Source organism: Triticum urartu, chromosome 1A (assembly GCF_056163025.1).
Source record: "Triticum urartu cultivar PI428250 chromosome 1A, HENAU_Tu73, whole genome shotgun sequence".
NCBI lineage: Eukaryota > Viridiplantae > Streptophyta > Magnoliopsida > Poales > Poaceae > Triticum > Triticum urartu.
In genome coordinates, this window is record NC_141873.1 from 475765060 (window position 1) to 475779175 (window position 14116).

Sequence of the window (14116 nt, forward strand, 5' to 3'; positions counted from 1 at the left end):
ACATGTGGGTTTTTGACAGCACCGACGACTCCAGTTTGCGGTTTCTGTTGTGTGTGAGAGTGAACGTGCACATAGAAGATGACGAGTAGCCTTGTTGCTTCTTCGCATCACATACGACATGCTTCTAAGAAGCCTAACAAGGGGTGTATGCTAGTGACTTCGGCTGAGGCATTGTCCTTTCTAGGCATTACCTGAAGGTGGTTTCTACTGGTGAGTCAGGACTTGGTACCGCGGGATACGCCCTCAAGTAGGCTTTTGGCGGCGTTAACGACCTCCCACAATGGCTGGTACACGACTTCCGACGATGGCAAGTGTGCTTCGCTCGACACCTCGTTTACGTGGGCGCGTCTATGTCGGGGTTGTGCGAGTGTGTGGCTATTGTCGTGTGGTGATCTGGCTATGTAGTAGTGACTACTTTTATTGGAAGTGAGGTCATATCATAGTGTGACTTTTTTTATTAGAAGTGAGGCCCACAATGTAGAGTGACTTCAGTTTGATGGTTCTCTTCGAGTACATGGTATCGAGTTCTGAGCAACAAATTTGGGTCTAACCCTCATCAGTTGTACGTAGCAATGGCTGTGTTTTCCACATCACCCCTTTGTCGCTGGCATTTTTGGACTATAGTTGTATTTATCTTCAAAGTGAAAATGCACGGTAGCCATTATTGTTAGATCAGGAGACGACATCATTCTCACGCCATTTTTCTCTCGAAGACATCGTTGCTGGAGAACCTCTCTCTCATTATGGGTTTCACATTGATGGTTGCTACTGCATGACGTAGGTTGCTTTGACGTGACTATCAGAGGTCATATAGTTTGTTTTTTTCACTTACTTATTTATTTGAGAATATTTTGAGCGTGTTCAATCTCCCTGCCTCGACCAGCCTTTAACATTGTGTTTATATAATACTTTCTCTGTCATAATTACCAGATATTCTAGTTTTGTTTTAATTCGGATGCATATGAATGTGTCTTACCGTGATTGTTCATTTATTTTAGTTCGTACATAATTCATACTTGAAATATCTAAATTATCTTATACTAATTCCGAAACGGATGCAGTAGAAAACTTCGAACATCTACTGCTTGATCCCAGGAAATTAGGCAAAAAGCACATTCGAAAGATACAGAAAGCTTGAACGAAGCAGAGAGGAGACGACGGCCGTCACGGCCCCCGTGATTTCCATTCACCTTTCACTTTCATCTCCGTGTCTATGTCCATTTTCATCCTTTTACCTCGCACTACGTTCTAAAACCAGAAGCAGCCCTCGAGCCCGTCCACTCACGCCCCCTCATCACACCAGCCTGCGCCACTCCACTTACTACTGGTACGGCGCGACGCCAGAGCAGAGCAGTGTGCCACCGCGCCCGAGAGACGTGATGGCGCGCTGGCGCCGCGACGAGTGACGAAGCCGCCGCGATGACGCTGCAGATGGAGCCGCCGCGGCCGCCGCCGCTCAAGTCCGTGTCGACGAGCTGCGACCTGCACCCGGAGGAGACCTTCACCGGCTTCTGCACCGCCTGCCTCCGCGAGCGCCTCGCCGGCCTCGAGGCCTCCGCCGCCGTCGCCGCCGCGCCGGGCCGCAAGTCCACCTCCGCCATCCGCTCCCTCTTCTCCAGGCCCTTCGCCGCGGCGCCGTCGGGCTCCGGCGCCGCCCCGCCGGACCTCCGCCGCTGCAAGTCCTTCTCGTGCGGCGGGCGCGGGGGCGACGCGCTCGCCGCGGACGAGCCGCAGCGCTGGTCGTGCGACGTGCGCGGGCGCAGCACGCTCTGGGCGCTGTTCCACCAGGACGACCGCGAGCGCGTCCGCGACGGCACGGCCTTCGGCGCGTTCCCCGCCTCCTCCTCTGCCGCGGCCGCGGCGCTCCCCGCCGAGTTCCACCAGTTGCCGCCGGCTCGACCGTGCGTCCCGGAGATCTTCTTGGAGGACGAGATCGTCATGGCAGAGAGCTCCGACGAGATAACTCCGGTGGTGGAGCCCGTCTTGGTCGTGGGCACCTCGGGAGAGATGGAGACCGAAGCTTATGGGACCGGGGAGGTCAAGGCCATGAAGGATCACATAGATCTCGAATCTTCGCTGCCCAAGAAGCCGCCGCCCATGGACCTGAAGGAGATCGCCGGGAGCTTCCGGCTCGCTGCCTCGGTCTTCAGTAAGAAGTGGCACAAGTGGCGGCGCAAGCAGAAGCTCAAGAAGGAGGAGGCAGCCGGCAGCAAGGCAGCGGCCGCGGCAATGCCGCAGTCGGAGAAGCCATCCAAGCCCTCGTTCCTTCGGCGGAGCCGCCTTCGTGGGGAAGCAGGCTCGGAGTTCGCCGGAGGCCGTCGTTCGTGCGACACGGACCCAAGATTCTCCCTTGATGCTGGCCGCATGTCCGTCGACGATGTAGGCCTATCCTGGGACGGGCCCCGCGCGTCCTGGGACGGCTACCTCTTCGGCGCCGGCGCCGGCATTGGCCTTGGCCGAGCGCCTCCGCCGCTGTCCCGGCTCCCGCCCATCCTGTCCGCGCTGGAGGACTCACCTGCCGGCGTGGTGGAGCGCTCCGATGGCCAAATTCCTGTGGAAGATGACTCGCAGCCAGAGCCCGACGGCGACGCCAACACCCCTGGCGGCTCGGCGCAGACGAGAGACTACTACATGGATACGTCGAGCAGGAGGCGCCGGAGCCTGGAGCGGTCAAGCTCCGTGCTGAGAAGGTCGTTCGAAGCGCCCGACGCAAAGCCAGCACCCGCAGCGGCCGCCATCACCAATGCCACGGCGCCGCCGCTGATCGGCAGCTCGGAGTTCTACCACTTCCACCATGCCGAAGACCTGCTCGACCAACGGTTCAGCTCCAACTCTCTCATCGAAGACTTCCCCATGACCCTGGACGCCGCGTTCCCGGGCCCCGCCAAGAAGCCACGGCGTCTCGGCAAGGCGTGGAGCCTGTGGGGCTTCATACACCGCCGGGCCACGGGCCGGCGGAGCAGCCCGTCCGACGCCGCGGACCGCGCGTTCTCGGAGCCGTGGCCGGAGCTGCGCGCCCGCGGGTACGGCAACGCCGGGATGCAGAGGTGCAACAGCAACGCCAGCGCGCGCAGCTCCTTCAGCAGCAACAGCGCCGGCCTGGGCAGCTCGCGGCGCTGCTTCGTGGACGGCAACGGCAGCGTGAAGCGGCGACAGGAAGAGCAGTGCGTGCTGGAGCGGAACCGCAGCGCTCGGTACTCGCCGGGGCAGCACGCGGACAACGGCATGCTGCGGTTCTACCTGACCCCGCTGCGGAGCGCCAGCGGCCGGCGCGGCGCCACCGGGCTGCCGGCCAACGGCGGCCGGCACCTGCGGTCGCAGTCGTTCGCGAGGAGCATGCTCCGGCTGTACTGAGACGTGGCATCTCGCTTCACCTGAGACCTGACCAGCAGTTCGGCGGCATTCGGGCTGAGTAGTTTCTTTGCAGCAGTGGTTAAGGCTTAGTGGTAGTATGATTAAGGTCTGATTAAGGGCAACGGTATAGTCATAAATCCTTTTATTACATGCTTGTGTAGTGCAGTCGTTTGGGGTTTGGATGGAATGGGACGAGGTTTATCTCATGTGATCACTTGTTTGTCTCGTGCTGTTCTTCTGCTATTGCTTCTGTCCGTCGTCGGTAGCTAGCTGCCCAGTGCTCACCTCGGATTTTTGGATGGATGGACAGAAGAACCTGTGGGAAGCTTACAAATTCCGATGTTCATATGTTGTCACTTTGGTGTCAAAGTCTGGGACTGGGAGGGAGGGGGACCGTGTCTGTCGAATAGTAGCTTTGACATGAACGAGCAGAAGCACGTCGGCGTGCCGTGGTGACGCCACGGGGGGAGAAGGTGCGTGCCGCGTTGGGCTCCGCGGCCCCGGCTGCCAGCCCGCCACCTGACCGATCGACAGTTGCGGCGGCGGCGGCCGCCTCGTAAGCCGTTAAAGAGGGCGCGCACCCACGTTCCTCTGCCGGTCCCTAGGCGCGCTCTGGGGCTCGCCGTGCCGGCCCGGCCCGGGCCACCCACGCCGTCTGCCCCCGTATCGGCGGGCGGGCGCGCGCCCACGGCCACGAGCCGTGCCGCGGGCGCCCCGGCACGCCGTATTGTATTGCCAGCCCGAGGCGACACGGCACGTACGGTGGCGCCGCCGCTGCCGCCTCTGCATTCATCGCGCCGCGCGCCATGCTGGCCGCGCACGGGCCACGGTTCGTGTCGTGCCGATCCTAGTCGGTCGGTTCGGACGCCGCGCACGCGCGCACGGGGCCGATCGGGGGCCGCGGGATTCTGATTTGGCCGACGCCGGCTCGACTTGTTTAGTCGTGATAATAATCAGCGGGGCGCCGGATCTGGATCGACTTGGGATCGCCCTGGGCGCGGGCGTGATCGCGGACATGTGCACGAGGAACCGCAAGGCCAAGGGGGTTGGTTCTTCAATGGGGTTTGCGCGCGGGTGTGGCACAGCTGCGCGGCGTGATGGCATTTCGCTACTTCCCGACAAGCTGATGTTATGTACAGTATTGTTTGCACAAAATATGTTTATGAAATCAAAAAAAAGTCTTGACACGCTGGTTAATTAGCATTTCTCCAAAGCTAAAAAAAAGCATTTCTCCAGTCTTTTTTCTCGAGCGAGCGAGCCGTCGGGCCACGTGATGTGGAGCTTGTCTCTCACGCCGGAATGAATGGGCGAGCACATCGAATGTACGTGAGCTGCCGAAGCAGCAGGCCAGGCCTGTACTGATCCAGCTGTTAAGTCGCGCATTCATGGCGCTGCCAGCCGCAGCCCGCAGTGAAGGCGAGCACGCGAAGCCAAGTAGTAGTGCTAGTGGTGGCATGATGATGACGCGAGCCTGCGGCGTCGCCCTTCTCTTCTCGCCAGCGTACCCCGCGCCGTCTGCTGCTCAGCGACGCCTCGCTGCTGCTTCCTTCCTTCCTTTGCAGCGTGTCGTCTGGTTTCGTTCTGGCCGTGCTGCTGCAGCAGCCAGCCGGCGTGTCTCATCTGATGTAGTAACATGTCATCGTGTCAGCTCAGCTCCTCCTCCTCCTACTACTATTTCATGCCGGATGGAACCATCCATCCATCCTCGTAGACCATCAGGGATGCCACGTCTGTGCCTTGCGCTCCAAACACGCATCATGTGCTACAAGCGTACGCTGTATGTATAGGTCTCAAGGCTCTGCATGGGCTGTACGTTCGACTCGGGCTCTGGCCACTGAAACAACAGGAAACCCATCATTACCCTGCCCGGACTGTGCTTTTTTTACCATTTTTTGCAACATATCACCTCGCCCGTCTGCAGACACTGGCTTTGGGTACGATTGCAGTTAAACCCGTAATATGCAGCGGGAATAACAGCCAGACGACGGTACTGCCTTCACCCCGGGGGACAGCGTATACGTGTTCTTCTGAAACTTCAGATACGGAGTACTCAAGATTTGTATCGCATTACTGCGTGTGCCTGAAATTACTTTGCTGTGACGTACCGCCAAGCTCGTCAGTCCATTGTCCATACGAACAGCGGCTTGTACTCGAGCTCGTTCGTCGACGCCATTGATGACCTTGTCGACCACCGGTTGCAGCTTGCAGGCCGTGCCGTCGCTTCCTGTGTACGAGTACGTGCTGGTGATTCGCACACACAAAAAAGAAAGAGTACGTACTGGTGCTCCGTCCGGTGTACGTTCCTTATCACGAAATCCACTGTCGGCAGCTTCAAAACACCGGCTGAAGGGGACCAAGTTGAATAACTATTTGAATTCGCCAACCTTGCCCTGGCCCAAGTTGACCGTGGCTCGCGAAGTTGTTGGCCCATACGGCATACGCTTGCTTGCCTTGTCTTAAAAGAGTGCCCCTTTCCTGCGGCCAAAATCACTATTCTAATCTTGTCAGAAATCTTCAGCACAAAATAACCTCTCCCAAAAACTATTTCACGATCTGACTCTTTTTGAAACGCCAAACCTCGTGGCGTTATTGTCCAAAGTAGAAACGCCATACTATTCAGCGTTGCAATCGGCCACGTGGCAAGAAAAAACGCCGAAGACCTGCTGGCGTTGCTGCTGGACGTGCAAACGCCAAAGTCCTAGGCGTTGCACTCCTGGTCCATTGCTACAACTAGCATCCAGCATGCATGCATGTTACCTCCCCGGCAATGCATGAAATAGTTTGACTCTTCTTTCGATCGATGCATGCATGCTATACATTAGTTAGAGCAACTCCAACGCGAACGATAATCTTATTTGTTTTTTGTCTGTTTAAATCGGCCGTCCGCTTGACGTCCACCTTATTTTTTTTAATCGGTGGTGCGTCCAACGCCCTCAACCCATTTCATGTCCTTGAAAGGTCCGCGGCAATAAATCATGCGAGCGCCCATACCGTCGCCCAAAGTTCATGCCGGCACCATGTTAGCGGCCGGCATACAATGCCAGTCTTCAAAAAAAAAACCACCACACAGTTCATGCGGGCGCACTTGTCAGCGGCCGGCGATCGACGCGGCATCCCGCTTGTCCTCCTTCTTGTAGTTGGCCTCCCCCCTCGGCCGTGGCTTTTCGCCCTCCCCAACCTCCTCCACGGCTTTCTTTTCCCCATGATCGCTGCTTCCTCCCTTGCGTCCACCGTGTGCCTGCGGCCCTTCCTCTTGGCCGACTCCAAGGCCGGCGTCAACTGCTTCTTCTTCTTGGGCGGCACCGCAGTCTTGCGGGGGGCGCGGGGCTTGCCTTTGCCGGAGGGGCGGGGGTGAGGCCGGACGAGGCGAGGGAGGCGAGGCCGCCGGCGGCATCGAGGTCGTCGTCCATGGCTCGCGGCCGGGAGCACAAGCGGGCGGGGTTTTTTGGAAAACTGGAGGTTGTTCGCTTTGCCACCGACTAGCGGGCCAGCAGAAAGAGTAGGCGCGCGCCGCGCACGTTCGCTTCGTGTCCTCGCTGACGTAAATAAGGCTTAAAATTGGGTCGGGAATGGGTCAATAGGTGGACGAAAAGCGGACGCGTGTTTATTTGGGTCGGCGTGTTTTCTGTCTGCGGCGACCAAAACGGACACGCGCGAAAGGGTCGATCACATGCATGTTGCATGCAGGTAGGCGTCGTTTTCTGTGTGAAATCAGCAGAGAGCGACATCATTTGTTCTCTAGCACATGTTTATATATGCATCAAAATCAAAACTCAAAAGTATGGTCACCACTACGATTGGTGTGGCTGGCAGCTGACCACTACGTATAACATGCATGCATCAATCGAAGAAGAGTCAAACTGTTTCATGCATTGCCGGCGAGGTAACATGCATGCATGCTGGATGCGAGTTGTAGCAATGGATCAGGAGTGCAACGCCCAAGACTTTGGCGTTTTCACGTCCAACGGCAACGCCACCAGGTATGGCGTTTTTACCAACGCGGCCTACTTCGGCGTTTCGACTTGCCACGTGGCCGGCTAGCAACGCTGAATAGTACGGCGTTTCTGTTTTGGACAGTAACGCCACGAGGTTTGGCGTTTTAAAAAGGGTCAGATTATGAAATAGTTTTTGGAAGAGGTCATTTTGTGCTGAAGATTTCTGACAAGGTCGGAATAGTGATTTCGGCCCTTTCCTGCCGAGACGCATGCATACATGGGATCGGATCCTCCAACATGAAGAAGAGAAGTTATGTAAACTACAATAACCCTGACTTTCCTTCTTCACATCCATAGAATTAAGACTAAAACGATTTGAATTAATTTGCAAGTTACAAATCTACTGTATACATTTACAAAAATTACATACAAACAAAATTATGTTGCAATAAAATTAATTTCAGATTTATTTCCATGAACAGTAATTGTGCGCAGTAATATGTCGCTACAGTGTTTGCTACAGTACTCCTGACTTTCCTTCTTCATTTTGCACTAACTTGCACTGTAGCTTACCTGACTTCTCTCCTCTATGTTAGAGGATCTGTTCCCTGCATACATACATATACTCCCTCCCTCTCGCAATATACTACTCCCTCCCCCTCACAATCCCAGAAGCTCGTCGCCGGCGCCTAAAATAACAATCTTTGGACCTGGGAGAGATCGTAGTGGGTTTTTGGCGAAGGCCGTGGGAGATATCGTGGTGGGAGGAGAGGAGAGGCCGGCGATGACGGGGGAGAGAGAGGCCCGCGACGACGGGGAGGAGAGGCCCGCGACGAGAGAGGGGATCTGGGAAGGAGGGGGGGATCTGGGCAGCGAGTGGGTGAGGCTGGCGAGTGCGATTTGTACCGAGAAAAGATAACGGGTTGCATTTTGACACACGAGACGGACCCAGGTTCAGGACGTCGTCGGGCCCTGGAAGCGGGAGTGAGCACGAGCAGTGAGCACGAGCTCGATCGCACACGAGACGTACCTAGGTTCAGCGCTCTCCAGAGAGATAACACCCCTAGTCCTGCTTTGCGGGGTCTCCGCATGATGACTATGATCAAATGGTGGCTACAAGGTTGCTCCTTGAGCTGTGTTGCTAGAGGAGGAAGAAGGGCAGGGCTGCTACCTTGCTTCTCCTAGCTATGGTGTTAGTGTGTGGGGGGGATGACGGTTGAACCCTTTGCATGGGTGAGCCCTGGGGGGTTTGATAGGCCAACCCCCAGGGGTACAAATGGTAATACGGCCGGGTGTAGGACCCGGATGTCAGTGTCTAGGGTCGCCGGGTTCTCCACCGGCTGCTGGGGCCCACCTTTAGAGGGCCCCACCGATTGCCGAGAATCTGGCAGACAGGTAGGGACCGCTGCCTGCGGGCCACGCTGATTGCCTTTTGCTGTAGCTTTGTACTTGATGACGGAGGTCGCGCCGTGGGTCGTATGGCTATAGTCCCGCGTACGGCGGGTCTAGTGGCCGCTTGGTCAGCGCACGCTGTAGCCATGCTTCGTCTCGTCGAGGTAGGTGAATGCGGACTCCGAGGAGAGGGGTGGGCCGACTGCTAGAGGCCGGCCCGCCCCATGAGGCCGTCTTCTAGGGAAGCGCCGTCTCCTGGGATCTCACGGACAGGTAGGGCCCGCCGCCTGTGGGCCGTACTGATTGCCGTTTGCTGTAGCATGTCCCTCGCCGACGAGGGCCATGTCATGAGTCGCATGGCTACAGTCCCGTGCCTGGTAGGGGGGTGTCCGCTTGGTCAGCTCACACTGTAGCCACGCTCCTCCAGGATTCGGGGGGAGGCAGGTGGCCCAGTAGCCATGCCCTGTTTTGTCGTAGTGGTTGAGTGTAGACTCCGAGGGAAGGAGGGGCCGTTTGCTAGGAGCCGGCCTCCCGCAAAGCCGCCTTCTAAGAGCGCGTCGTCTTGTGGGAGCCGGCCCAAGGAACTGGTCGCTTGTCCGGAAGGCGTGGGGTCTTGGCTAGCCCCAATGTCTTGAAATGCTAAGGGGTATGGATGAGGCTACCCGTGGTCAATCCCCACGACACCATCCTTAATCTTGTATTCTAAGTACCCTATGGGTTCCACTGTCAGTACAGTAGCGAAAGAAGTATATATTAAAAAAATAATATAAAAATCTAAAGTTTAAGACAAAATTCAAACTTAGGTCATCGCGTTGCGACCATCCAGCGCTAACCAGTCCACCAGATGTTCGTTGTGGACGATGCAAGAGATATATCTCTACTTGTATAAAAAACAGAGTTGGTGATGATGGTGTGCCTGCCATCCTGCAATATAGTCCATCTGATTTATATTTGACGGATAGGAATGAAATATGACAATTTTGCAAAAAGATATCCACACCCCTCTCCACATTTGCAAATAAGGCCTTTCCTCGTTCATCCTTTTCTCTCACAAGATAAACTACTCATACAAATGCATCTTGATGTTCCATGCAACGCACATGCATCTTGCTAGTTTATTTTTAAGTAGTATACTGCGATAATTGGGTTGAAGTGATATATTTTATGTCTGCCCCGAATGATCTCAAATTCACTAGTAGTAACAAAGAAAAGGTTGCCTTGTTAATTAACAGAAAGCAGGGTGAAAACTATCACAAGAGGCCGGTAAAAACAAGGTACACTGGGTTCAGCGTCATCGTCACTACAGTTGTGCGCGCGTGTGAGAAGTCTACATATCGAGGGGGCTACGGAGAGAAAGACGTATCGAGTGTGTGTGAGCGAGGCACAAAGACACAACTAGCATGTGTGTGTGTGCGCGCGCGTGTTTGAGAGAGAAGCCAATTGATAGATTAAAATCAAGATCAAGTTGTCAACCTTCTGCTGTCATTGTTGGGGTGGGGGGGGGGGGGGAGGGAGAGAAAGACATATCGAGAGTGTGTGCGCGCGGTAGGCACAGAGGCACAACTAGCGAGTGTGTGTGTGTGCATGTGTTTGAGAGAGAAGCTAGTAGAAAGATTAGTATCAAGATCGAGGTGTCACCCTACCCCTTCGGTGTCGGGAAGTGTGTGTGTGTGTGTGTGTTTGAGAGAGAAGCCAGTAGATAGATTAGTATCAAGATTGAGGTGTCACCCTACCCCTTCGGTGTCGGGAAGTGGGTGTGTGTGGGTGTGGGTGTGTGTGTGTGGGGGGGGGGTGTCACTGACACTTAGATATAGGGAGAAGGAGTTTGTGTGATACATATTGAGGGAGTCCTGGATTAGGGGGTGTTCGGATAGCCGGACTATACCTTCAGCCGGACTCCTGGACTATGAAGATACAAGATTGAAGACTTCGTCCCGTGTCCGGAAAGGACTTTCCTTGGCGTGGAAGGCAAGCTTGGCGATACGGATATGAAGATCTCCTACCATTGTAACTGACTTTGTGTAACCCTAACCCTATCCAGTGTCTATATAAACCGGAGGGTTTTAGTCCGTAGGACAACATACACATCAACAATCATACCATAGGCTAGCTTCTAGGGTTTAGCCTCTTTGATCTCGTGGTAGATCTACTCTTGTACTACCCATATCATCAATATCAATCAAGCAGGACGTAGGGTTTTACCTCCATCAAGAGGGCCCGAACCTGGGTAAAACATCGTGTCCCCTGCCTCCTTTTACCATCCGGCCTAGACGCACAGTTCGGGACCCCCTACCCGAGATCCGCCGGTTTTGACACCGGCATTGGTGCTTTCATTGAGAGTTCCTCTGTGTCGTCGCCATCAGGCTCGATGGCTCCTACGATCATCGATAGCGATGCAGTCCAGGGTGAGACCTTCCTCCCCGGACAGATCTTCGTCTTCGGCGGCTTCGCTCTGCGGGCCAATTCGCTTGGCCGTCTGGAGCAGATCGAAAGCTACGCCCCTGGCCGTCAGGTCAGATTTGGAAGTTTAAACTACACGGCTGACATCCGCGGGGACTTGATCTTCGACGGATTCGAGCCACTGCCGAGCGCGCCGCACTGTCATGACGAGCATGATCTAGCTCTGCCGCCGAACAGTGCCCTGGAGGCCGCACCCGCATCGGCTCCGACCCTTAATTCAGAGCCAATCGTGCCGATCGAGGATGGTTGGTTGGACGCCGCCTCGGGGGCTGCAATCCCAACGGCGATTGAGCCGAACACCAGCCCCACACTCCGTGAGACTCATGACTCCAAGGAGCCGGACTCCTCTCCGGACCCCGAACCCTCCGCGCCCCTGCCGGTCGAATCCGATTGGGCACCGATCATGGAGTTTACTGCCGCGAACATCTTCCAGCACTCGCCTTTCGGCGATATTCTGAAGACACTAAAGTCTCTCTCTTTATCAGGAGAGCCCTGGCCGAACTACGGTCAGCGAGGTTGGGGTACGAACGATGAAGAAATTCAAAGCCCGCCCACCACCCACTTTGTAGCCACTGTCGATGATTTAACCGACATGCTCGACCTCGACTCCGAAGACATCGACGGTATGGACGCCGATGAAGGAGACGATGAAGAACCAGTGCCTATTGGGCCCTGGAACGCCACCTCGTCATATGACGTATGCATGGTGGACGCACCAAAAGATGACGACGAGGAGCGGAAGGACGCACCGAAGGCTTGTTCCCTCGAAAAGCAATCAAAGCGGCGACGCAAGCGCCGCCCCAAATCCCGCCTCGACAGGAATAGCGATCACACAGACGCAGCGCTGGAGTAGGGCGAACCGCTGCCGCACAACGGCAATCCAGATAATCAAGCCGAACAAACAAATCCTATCAAGAATAATGGTCCGGACGATATAACGTCGGACAGGTACCCGAAGCAGCAGACTGCCCGTAAAAGGCTTGTTGCCACCGCGAGGAGTCTGAAAAAACAGAAGCAAAGGCTCAAGGCCGCGCAAGACACACTCCAAATCATATGGAGTAAAATACTCAACACAACAGCAAGGTACGGTGACAATCGCCCCTACAAAAGCTACCCAAAGCGGAAGCTGCTACCTGAATTCGATGAGGAGGCCTCAGACCCCCCACAACCAAATGTCAAAGCAGCCAGCTGGTCGGATAGACGACCCCTCTACCAACACAGAGCGGCATACAACGCCGCTCACCATACAACACGCAACCAATGCGAGGGCTCGCACCCAAAGGACAGTGCAACAAGATCCATCTATGGACCACGCAAGCGCGCCCCAGCATACAATGCAACACAACAAACATCCGAACAACACGGTACGCCCAGCTACAGGGGTGCCGCACACCCCCTATGTTTCATCGATGAGGTGCTGGACCACGAATTTCCAGAGGGATTCAAGCCCGTAAACATAGAGGCATACGACGGAACAACAGACCCTGGGGTCTGGATTGAGGACTATATCCTTCATATTCATATGGCTCGAGGAGATGATCTCCACGCCATCAAGTACCTACCCCTCAAGCTCAAAGGGCCAGCTCGTCACTGGCTCAAAGGCCTCCTCGAAAGCTCCATTGGAAGTTGGGAAGAGCTCGAAGACGCCTTTCGGGCAAATTTTCAAGGGACGTATATCCGACCTCCGGATGCGGACGATTTGAGTCATATAACTCAACATCCCGGAGAGTCAGCCCGAAAGCTTTGGAACAGGTTTCTTACTAAAAAGAACCATATTGTCGACTGTCCGAATGCCGAAGCCTTAGCAGCTTTCAAGCATAGCGTCCGTGACGAATGGCTCGCCAGACACCTCGGCCAAAATAAGCCGAGAACGATGGCCGCATTAATAAACCTCATGACCCGCTTTTGCGCGGGGGAGGACAGCTGGCTAGCTAGATGCAGCACCAGCGACCCCAGTACATCTGAAGTTAGAGATGGAAATGGGAAATCACGGTGCAACAGCAATAACAAACGCCAGAATAAAGAAGACAACACGAAGGGCACGACAGTAAATGCCGGATTCAAAAGCTCTCGGCCAGGCCAAAAGCCGCCCCCTAAAGGCACCAGGGACGAACTGTCCAGCCTCAATAAAATTCTGGACCAAGTATGTCAGATTCATAGTACCCCTGGTAAACCTGCTAATCATACCCACAAAAAATTTTGGGTCTTCAAGCAGTCCGGCAAGCTCAACGCCGTACACAAGGGGGAGGATATACCAAGTGAAGACGAGGACGATACCCCCAAGCAAGACACGGGGGAACAAAAGCAATTTCCACCAGAAGTCAAAACAGTAAACGTGTTACACGCAATCAAGGGAAAAAACAATGCGGCACTCCCAGGAAAGTATACCCAAGTGCCTATCACCACGAAGTCCTGCCACTGGTCATCTCAACCGATCACTTTCGACCATCGCGATTACTCAGCAAGTATCCGACACGCAGGATGGGCTGCCCTGGTATTAGACCCAGTAATTGGCGGATATCACTTCACAAAGGTCTTGATGGACGGCGGCAGTAGCCTAAACCTAATATATCAGGATACAATCCGCGGGATGGGGCTAGACCCAACACAAATTCGCCATAGCAATACTACCTTTAAAGGAGTAACGCCATGCCCAGGGGCTCGTTGTACGGGCTCCCTCCTACTACAAGTTACATTCGGCTCCCCCGATAACTTCCGTCGCGAGCATTTAACTTTCCACATCGCTCCGTTTCAAAGTGGCTATCAAGCACTGCTCGGACGCGAAGCTTTCGCTCGCTTTAATGCAATACCACACTACGCCTCCCTCACACTCAAGATGCCCGGTCCACGTGGCATCATTACAGTACACGGAAATATCAAGCGATCTCTGCGCGCCGAAGAGAGTGAGGCTGCCTTGACCGCCGCACACTAAAGGCGCCCGGACAAACGAAAGCATCCAATAGGTCGTCAAGACC

General features: G+C 55.2%; 1 protein-coding gene across 1 annotated transcript; it reads left to right on the forward strand.

The window, feature by feature from the left end:
* Positions 1 to 1127: 1127 nt before the first annotated feature.
* Positions 1128 to 3579, forward strand: LOC125520161 (protein OCTOPUS). Its single transcript, XM_048685003.2, has one exon. It carries the CDS (start codon positions 1420 to 1422, stop codon positions 3352 to 3354), a length of 1935 nt encoding a protein of 644 aa, XP_048540960.1. The 5' UTR covers positions 1128 to 1419; the 3' UTR covers positions 3355 to 3579.
* The last annotated feature ends 10537 nt before the right edge of the window (positions 3580 to 14116 follow it).

Excerpts from the sequence above, each read along its gene's own strand:
- LOC125520161 (XM_048685003.2), top strand. The coding sequence starts at position 1,420 with ATGACGCTGCAGATGGAGCCGCCGCGGCCGCCGCCGCTCAAGTCCGTG.